Raw genomic sequence first — 10,000 nt, 5'->3', positions numbered from 1 at the left:
GTCAGTCTATATAAGTCAGTCTATATAAGTCATCTATATATGTCAGTCTATATAAGACAGTCTATATAAGTCAGTCTATATAAGTCATCTATATAAGTCAGTCTATATAAGTCAGTTTATATAAGTCATCTATATAAGTCATCTATATAAGACAGTCTATATAAGTAATCTATATAAGTCAGTCTATATAAGTCATCTATATAAGTCATCTATATAAGTCATCTATATAAGTCAGTCTATATAAGTCAGTCTGTTTACCGTTTGTTCTTCTCCTCCTCCTCCTCTCATCCCTGACCTCTGACCTCCAGCAGCATATGAGGTCATCGCCCTACGGCCTCACCCTTGCCGACCTGCCTGTGGAGGAGGACCTACTCATCTACCAAGAGGTACACACACACACACACACACACACACACACACAGAGAGACACACACACAGAGACACACACACACACACACACACACACACACACATACACACACACACACACACAGAGACACACACACACACACACACACCTACACACAGAGACACACACACAGAGACACAGAGACACACACACAAACACACACACACACACACACCTACACACACACACACACACACTCACACTCACACACACTCACACACACACACACACACACAGACACACACACACAGAGAGAGACACACACACACACACACAGAGAGACACACACACACACACACACACACACACTCACGCACACACTCACACACACACACACTCACACACACACACCTTGTCATGATGACTCTGTACTAAATCCTAGAATGTAGTGAAGATTGACCTCCATGTCCGCTCCATGCTTCTTCTGTAAGCGTTGCAGCTCAAAGTGCTCCAATCATTATAGAGTCCTGATTTAATCAGTTAGTCATTTAAAGGCAATATTAAAAGATGGGTTTTTAGTCTTGACTTTCAAGAGGACTCTCTCTAGATGTACTGTGTGTGTGTGTGTGTGTGTGTGTGTGTGTGTGTGTGTGTCTGTGTGTGTGTGTGTGTCTGTCTCTGTGTGTGTGTCTCTGGGTGTGTGTCTGTGTATGTGTATGTGTGTGTGTGTCTCTGTGTGTGTGTCTGTGTATGTGTGTGTGTGTGTGTCTCTGTGTGTGTAACTCTGTGTGTGTGTCTCTCTGTGTGTGTGTGTGTGTGTGTGTCTGTGTGTGTGTGTGGGTGTGGTGTGGTATATAGTCCTGTGTGTGTGTGTGTGTGTGTGTGTGTGTCTGTGTCTGTGTCTGTGTGTGTGTGTGTGTGTGTCAGGGTTTCCGTTAGAAAAATGTGGTGCCGGTCAACGTGTCCGGGAAGATTTCAATTTGTCGGACAAACGGGAAAAATTCCGGTCATCATATTAGAATATAATATAGGTGTTTGTCGCGGTGATTAGCTGTTGTGTAGCCTATATAGGCCATTTAATGTCCATTTCTCATCCGATACGATTAGATCGCGAACTATATAATGAAGCTATTCATAACTGGTTGAATGACTGAGATAGCCCTTTATTTTAAAAAAGTTATGAGCATTTTAATGTATCATGTCAAAAAAAGTGAAAGGTAAGAAATCCTCCCCTTTCTCCTCCGGGTCGGGGGAGGAGCCTATGCAGATCGGCCGGTCTCGTTTGTCTGCTTGTGATGCGGTGTTAGTCTGCTCGCCTCGTCGGTATGCGAGGGACAGATCCATTTGTGTGTCTTCTAGTTAAGATTGTATTACTTTATGCTTATTGTGAGCATCAGTAAACTGGCAATAACACAGGTGGAAGTATCGTCTCTCCTTTCGCTCATGTGTGCGTGCGTTGCTTAACTGAGAATGAGACACGTTCAACGTGACGTTGTTTCGCTAGCAAACTACCCACCACAAAAACGTAAAAATAAGTACTTTCTCTTTTGTTTTCTTAAAATGTTTATTCACCATAATGTAGTATGGAGTTCAAAGTACTAGAATACCACATAATATCAAAATCGCCAAAATCGCGATTTCCATCTATTTTTGCTCTTTGCCACAAACGAACGCCAGCGACATCCGACGGGTTTTCCCAGGCCACCACACATATAGGCTTTCATGATTCGCATGCGCTATGGCATAAAAATTATGTCCAGGGCTGCACGCGCGCCACACTGGGCAGCCTAGTCACCTTTGCTACTTTGAATTACGAACTGTAGGCTACTTTAAGATGTTTATTTCAATTGCATTAATGGGATTTGAGTATGTAATTGGTAATTTTAAATATGCCTAGTTTAGCTTTTGATGGCTATTTGAACGGACTGCATCGATCGATCAATGAACGGACATTACGTTAACTGAAGTGTGTTAAATAGTTTCACGACAGTAATGTACGTTTTTTATATTCTCTTTCCAGTTTTACCCTTTTTATCAATAAAACAACGTAATTTCTATAACCACGTCTCGCTGATTGGGAAGGCATTAAGTCTAGCTGCCTGTCAAATCATACTTTCTCGGACTCGGGAGTATGAGAATGGGGAGGATGTATCGGGGGGATACACACCCGTGGACTATTTCACCTTAGTGGCACAAATTAAACTCTAACACTATAGATAGACTAAAATGATGGACACCGACTGAATAACTGAGTGGGGAAGACAGGTCTCAAATGTGAAACAATTATAACATTTAATACATAAAGATAAAACATACACAAATATATAACATTGATATCCCTAAACTCATATGTAGTGTGGTATTGTCAACCTAATCTAATCAATCCTAATCTTATGGTACCAGTAGCCCAGGTTGTCGATAGTAGCGCACTACTCCCGTAGTACTTCTCCCGACTCAGGGCTGGAACGGGCACGGCAAGCTCAATCAATGAACGGGGTTGAGATGGCCGCTAGCGTCCTTTACTAGCCGCATCTCACGGCCCTCGGTGGTCATTCACTGTGCTCTAGCACATCCAAAACACGCAGAACAATAACCTTGACTCCGGTCACTGCAGTGGTTTTATTTAGACTAGATCAAACTAAATTACGGTAACTGACTAAACTACGGTACTCGCGCGTTGAGAGACAGGGTTGCCAGATGGGGCGGGTTACCGCCGAATGGGCTACCTGTGTTTAGCGGTTATTTTCACCGGACAATATGACCGAAGAGGTTTAAATATGTCGGACTTCAACAGATTTTATCGGACAAAGACCGGTAATTACCGGTTAACGGAAACCCTGGTGTGTGTGTGTGTGTGTCTCTGTGTGTGTGTGTCTGTGTCTGTGTCTGTGTCTGTGTGTGTGTGTGTCTGTGTCTGTCTGTCTGTGTCTGTGTGTGTGTGTGTCGCGGTGGAGGTTTTCTCTCTCCCCTGCGTCATGCCGTCGATTCATTTCAGACGCCGCAGGAATCCACGCGGGTCTCCTCTGTGCGGTGTGTGTGTGTGTGTGTGTGTGTGTGTCCGGCGGCGGTGGTGTTGCCATGGTGACGGGGTGACCCTGGTCCTGATGCGTGTGATGTGTCTCCGCAGGTTCGCCCACCTGGGCCAGAACCAACACAAGGTGGAGAGAACCCAGAGAACCCAGCACACACACCTGGAGAACCACATACACCTGTAAGTCTGACACACACACACACACACACACACACACACACACACACATACACACATCCATCCTATATCCTCCCTCCCTCCCTCCCTCCCTGGTTAATCATTGAATTAATGAGCTCTGTCTACTGGAGGGAGGGAGGGAGGGAGGGAGAGAGGGAGAGAGAGAGAGAGAGAGAGAGAGAGAGAGAGAGAGAGAGAGAGGGAGTGAGAGAGAGTGAGAGAGAGAGAGAGAGAGAGAGAGGGAGTGAGAGAGAGACAGGGAGAGGGAGACAGGGAGAGGGAGAGAGAGGGAGAGAGAGAGACAGGGAGAGGGAGAGAGAGAGAGGGAGGGAGAGAGAGAGAGAGAGAAAGAGAGAGAGAGAGAGGGAGTGAGAGAGAGACAGGGAGAGGGAGACAGGGAGAGGGAGAGAGAGAGACAGGGAGAGGGAGAGAGAGAGAGAGAGGGAGGGAGAGAGAGACAGGGAGAGGGAGGGAGAGAAAGAGAGAGACAGAGGGAGGGATGATGTTTTTGACCACAGAGAAGGAACTGATGCGATTGTGAGCCTTCAAGGGGGGCTCATATCTCTCTGTCTGTGTGTCTGTCTGTCTGTCTGTGTGTCTCTCTCTCTGTCTGTGTGTCTGTTTGTCTGTCTGTGTGTCTGTCTGTGTGTCTGTCTCTCTGTCTGTGTGTCTGTCTGTCTGTGTGTCTGTCTGTCTGTCTGTCTCTCTGTCTGTGTGTGTGTCTGTCTGTCTCTCTGTCTGTGTGTCTGTCTGTCTCTCTGTCTGTGTGTCTGTCTGTCTGTGTGTCTGTCTGTGTGTGTGTGTGTCTGTCTGTCCTCCTCACTGTCTGTCTCTCTGTCTGTCTGTCTCTCTGTCTGTCTCTCTGTCTGTGTGTCTGTGTGTCTGTGTGTGTGTGTTTCTGTCTGTCTCTCTGTCTGTGTGTCTGTCTGTCTGTCTGTGTGTGTGTCCGTCTGTCTCTCTGTCTGTGTGTCTGTCTGTGTGTGTGTGTGTGTGTGTGTGTGTGTGTGTGTGTGTGTGTGTTTCTGTCTGTCTCTCTGTCTGTGTGTCTGTCTGTGTGTGTGTCTGTCTGTCTCTCTGTCTGTGTGTCTGTCTCTGTCTGTGTGTGTGTGTCTGTTTGTCTGTCTGTGTGTGTGTCTGTCTGTCTCTCTGTCTGTGTGTCTGTTTGTCTGTCTGTGTGTGTGTGTGTCTGTCTGTCTGTCTGTCTGTCCTCCTCACTGTCTGTCTGTCTGTCCATGTCACTGGGTTCTCTATCGAGGCTTAAATAGCTCTGTTAGCCAAGCCTGGCTGTTCCCCAGCCAACTGTGCTTCCAGTGCAGATGGATTAATCAATACCTACTTCTATCTTTATACAGCTATCTCTGTACATCTATCTTTATACATCTATCTTTATACATCTATCTTTTTAGATTCATCTTTATACATCTATCTTTATACATCTATCTCTGTACATCTATCTTTATACATCTATCTCTGTACATCTATCTTTATACATCTATCTCTATACATCTATGTTTATAGATCTATCTCTGTACATCTATCTTTATACATCTATCTTTATAGATATATCTTTATAGATCTATCTCTGTACATCTATCTTTATACATCTATCTTTATAGATATATCTTTATAGATCTATCTCTGTACATCTATCTTTATAGATATATCTTTATAGATCTATCTCTGTACATATATCTTTATACATCTATCTTTATAGATATATCTTTATAGATCTATCTCTGTACATCTATCTTTATAGATCCATCTTTATAGATCTATCTTTATAGATCTATCTCTGTACATATATCTTTATAGATCTATCTTTATACATCTATCTTTATAGATCTATCTCTGTACATCTATCTTTATACATCTATCTTTATAGATCGATCTTTATAGATCTATCTTTATAGATCTATCTCTGTACATCTATCTTTATAGATAGATATCTTTTTAATATTGCCTTTAAATGACTAAATAATTAAATTAAGGTTATAAAAACCCATCCTTTTAATATTGCATGTAAGTTACAAAACAATTAAATTAAGATAATATAATGATTAAAGCACTTTGAGCTGCAACGTTTGCAGGAAAAGCGCTATACAAATAAAGTTATTATATATTATTTTTATCTATCTCTGTAGATCTATCTCTGTACATCTATCTACGGACATCTACCCCCACACACACACACACACACTCTTCATCCATCTCTCTCTCTCTCCCTCATCTCTCTTCCCCACTTTCTCTCACTCCCACTCTCGATCTCTCACCCCCCCCTGCCCCCCACTCTCTCCCTCCCTCTCTCCCTCCCTCCCTCCCTCCCTCCCTCCCTCTCTCCCTCTCTTATTATTCAGAGGTCCAGCAGGTGTTCCTGCCATTACGTAACAGTTTAACATAACATAAAGGCTTCTCCCTCTCTCCCCTCCCCCCTTTGTCTCTCTCTCTCTCTCCCTGTCTCTCTTCTTCACATTCATTATTTGCGCTTTGCACTCGATCAAATTTCAGGACCCTCCTTTCATGACTTGTCCTAGATATGTGCGTTCTACCACCCAGTATCCTGACATGTTCAACATCACATCAGGATAAGCTAGTATGAAGATATTTTTGGGCAGTTTTTCTGTGTAGGAGGCAGGCTGATTTACAAGACGCGCCGACTAGTGGTCGTTGTGTGTAAGTAGCCGCTTGAGCATTGTAAAGAGGCGGGTCTTTAATAGTGGTAATAGAATGGGCTGTTCTAGTGTTCATACCCACCGTGTCCTCAGTGCTCTGTCAGTGACACGCAGGAGGGAGAAGAGGAAGATTACGAAGCGGAAACTAACAAGTCGTTACGTTAAGTAAATGTGTTTATTGTGGAAGTGGGTCACTGAGGGGGGGGGGGGGGGCGTAGCAACCGGAAGACATGGAGAAAGGTGTCCAAAGAAGTGTGTGTGTATCTCTGTGTGTGTGTGTGTGTCTCTGTGTGTGTGTGTGTGTGTGTGTGTGTGTCTGTGTGTGTGCGTGTATGTGTCTCTGTGTGTCTCTGTGTATGTCTCTGTGTGTGTGTGTGTGTGTGTGTGTGTGTGTGTCTCTGTGTGTGTGTATGTGTCTCTGTGTGTCTCTGTGTATGTCTCTCTGTGTGTGTGTGTGTGTGTGTGTGTGTGTGTGTGTGTGTGTGTGTGTGTGTGTGTGTGTCTCCCTGCTGCTGATCACTCTGTCTCTCACGCAGTGTTCAAAAGCGTAACTCTTGACGAGTGTATTGTCACCTTCACTCTAAAAGCTAGGCTGCAGGTTTTACCAACGAAGCTAAACCTTTCCATCTGGCTTCCTGACAGTCATAGCCCACACTGCATACATCACAGTCACCAGCAGATAACTGAAACCATGCCCCACATCTTAAATGGTTGTCATGCGTATAAAGGGCTCTACGTATGTAGGCATGATCGAATTGTGGATCTGATTTCAGAGGGTGTCTTTTCCATATTCAGGCCTGCCGCAACGCTGTACAAGCACTCCACTGTAAAGCCCCACATGTTCAGTTTGTGTAGCGACGAAGAGTCAGTAGGAGTGTTCTCCAATATTTCAGCAAACACCCCTGATGTTGTAATTGTCAACGAAAAGAGAGGTGCTTATTTTAGAAGTTGGCTGCACCTTTGACCATAGCCTAGAGGAAGCCTTTTTAACCAAAATCTTAAAATACCAACAGCTGGAGCAGGCCATATCACAACTGGGCTACAGATGTCAACTTTTAGTTTTCATATTTGGCAGCCTGGGCCATGTTCATAAGTCTGTTGTTAGAGGCCTTCATATGGCTGGTCTTCCTAAGAGAAGGGCCAAACAGTTAGCAAAATACTGCTCAATATCCGCTATTATTGGTAGCCGCTCAATATGGAGAAGGCGGTGCTTCCTGTACCCATGAGCGGGATACTGTCTGTCTTATAGTATTGATCAACCCACTGGTCTGGTGCGAATAACATCCTGTGTGTGGCAGAACTGGTTGTTGGCTCAGCATTACTGTAACAAATTGTTTCCAGGATGTCAAAATGCACTGTTAGTATTTATGTCCTTTAGAATTATACTTTGTATGTGGACATAAATAAAGCATTTAAAATGTGTGTGTGTGTGTGTGTGTGTCTCTGTCTCTCTCTGTGTGTGTGTGTGTGTGTGTGTGTGTGTGTCTGTCTGTGCCTGTGTGTGTGTTTGTGTGTGTGTGTGGGGGGGGGGGGGGATAGATGCCCATAGATAGATCTATAAAAATAGGTCTATAAAAATAGATGTACAGAGATAGATCTATAAGGATAGGTGTATAAAGATAGATCTATAAAGATAGATATATAAAGATAGATGTACAGAGATAGATCTATAACGATAGATGTATAAAGATAGATCTATAAAGATAGATATATAAAGATAGATGTACAGAGATAGATCTATAACGATAGATGTACAGAGCTAGATGTACAGAGAAAGATCTATAAAGATAGATGAATGAATGAATGAATGAATGAATGGACTTTATTGTCATTGCTACAGTACAGGTACCAAACAACGAAATTTAGGAGGGGTGGCTCCCCTGGTGTTAGGAAAGGGGAAAAAAAAAAACTTTTAGAAAAAGAATAAAATCACAAGAAAGTAAGGAGCTGGTTTACATAAATAAAGGCTATGTACACAATCCACTGTACTATACTGCACAGATAGTAAACTAGGGTTGTCATATTGCACAATAGTATTTTTTCACGTTATTTAAAGTGTCACAGTTTGCAGGCTTGAAATGTACATGTTTGTGCCTCAGCACTACACCAGATTTCTTCAGTCCAGCAGCTGCCATACAATCCGTCCAGACTGTCCAGGGCCCAGAACTTAGGTCTTTGCTGTGTTCAGGGCCTGGACGGCCCTGTGGTAGAAGCTGTTCTTCAGTCTGTTTGTCTTAGCGGCCGGGGTCCTGTACCTCCTTTTCGAGGGCAGCCTGATAAAGTGTACGTGCCCAGGGTGGGTCGGGTCCCTGGAGATCTTGGAGGCCTTCCTGAGACAGCGTGTGTTGTACAGCTCTTCCAGAGAGGGGAGGGGGGCGCCGGTGATCTTCTGTGCTGTTCTCACGACTCTCGTACAGAGATAGATGTATAAAGATAGATCTATAAAGATAGATGTACAGAGATAGATATATAAAGATAGATGTACAGAGATAGATTGATTGATTGATTGATTGAAAACTTTATTAGAAGATTTGCAGAAGTAGGTACATGACAGTACATATTACATACAAGGTCAACTAACAGGATAAAAACCCAAGAAAGCCACTGGCTTATTTCAATTGGGGTCCTTATCTATAACGATAGATCTATAAAGATAGATCTATAAAGATAGATGTATAAAGATAGATCTATAAATATAGATCTATAAAGATAGATGTATAAAGATAGATGTATAAATATAGATCTATAAAGATAGATGTATAAAGATAGATGTACAGAGATAGATCTATAACGATAGATGTACAGAGATAGATCTATAACGATAGACTTGTCCTAGGTATGTGTGTTCTCCCACCCAGTATCCTTACATTTTCAAAAATCACACCAGGATAAGCTAGTATGAAGCTATTTTACAGTTTTTCTGTGTAGGAGGCAGGCTAATTTACAAGCGGCCAACTAGTGGTCATGTGTGTAAGTAGCAGCTTAGCATTGTAAAGAGGGGGTTCTATTAGGTAAAAAGGCACGGATGTTTTAGTGTTTAGGCTGTTCTAGTGTTAAGGCTGTTCTAGTGTTAAGCTGTTCTAGTGTTAAGGCTGTTCTAGTGTCAAGGCTGTTCTAGTGTTAAGGCTGTTCTAGTGTTAAGACTGTTCTAGTGTTAAGCTGTTCTAGTGTTAAGGCTGTTCTAGTGTTAAGCTGTTCTAGTGTTAAGCTGTTCTAGTGTTAAGGCTGTTCTGGTGTTCCTGTCAGTGCCGGAACTCCAGAGATGGACATTCTGGAACTCTGAGGAGCTCCATGTAGTACAGACACACACTGTTCCTGTACGTGTGATGGAGAGAGCGCAAACCCAGCTCCCCGAGCTCTATGAGACTCCATTTTGGCTCCAAATTTGGCTCATAATCCTCCACTGGAGCTCTATGAGACTCCATTTTGGCTCCAAATCCTCCACTGGAGCTCGATGAGACTCCATTTTGGCTCCAAATCCTCCACTGGAGCTCTATGAGACTCCATTTAGGCTCCAAGTCAGTCTCCAGCTCCATGACGGAGGCTGGTCTCAGGGGCTGCTGGTGTTTACGTGTTGTGATGATGACCCGAACCCTGACCTGACCTAACCCCGCCCCCCTCCCCCCTCACACACTTCAAGCTTCCACCTTCCCCACTGTTGCTTGTATGAGTCATCACCCATACTGACAAAGCATAAGTAGTTGACCTACTGACCTCACCCTGTAATACACCCCCCCCCCCCCACACACACACACACAAGTCAAAGCATAAGTA

The 10,000-nt window shown here is 43.6% G+C and overlaps 1 protein-coding gene across 1 annotated transcript in view; it reads left to right on the top strand.

The window, feature by feature from the left end:
• Positions 1–10,000, top strand: part of LOC308159606 (polyphosphoinositide phosphatase-like) — a 98,453-nt gene that overhangs the window by 86,378 nt on the left and 2,075 nt on the right. The window contains 3 exon segments of the mRNA XM_080533428.1: positions 309–380; positions 382–386; positions 3,477–3,560. Coding sequence (XP_080389554.1) covers positions 309–380; positions 382–386; positions 3,477–3,560 — 161 coding nt within the window.

Source organism: Nansenia antarctica (assembly GCF_963989245.1).
Source record: "Nansenia antarctica genome assembly, chromosome: 6".
Lineage (NCBI taxonomy): Eukaryota > Metazoa > Chordata > Actinopteri > Argentiniformes > Microstomatidae > Nansenia > Nansenia antarctica.
This window is presented reverse-complemented; position numbering and strand designations above follow the sequence as displayed.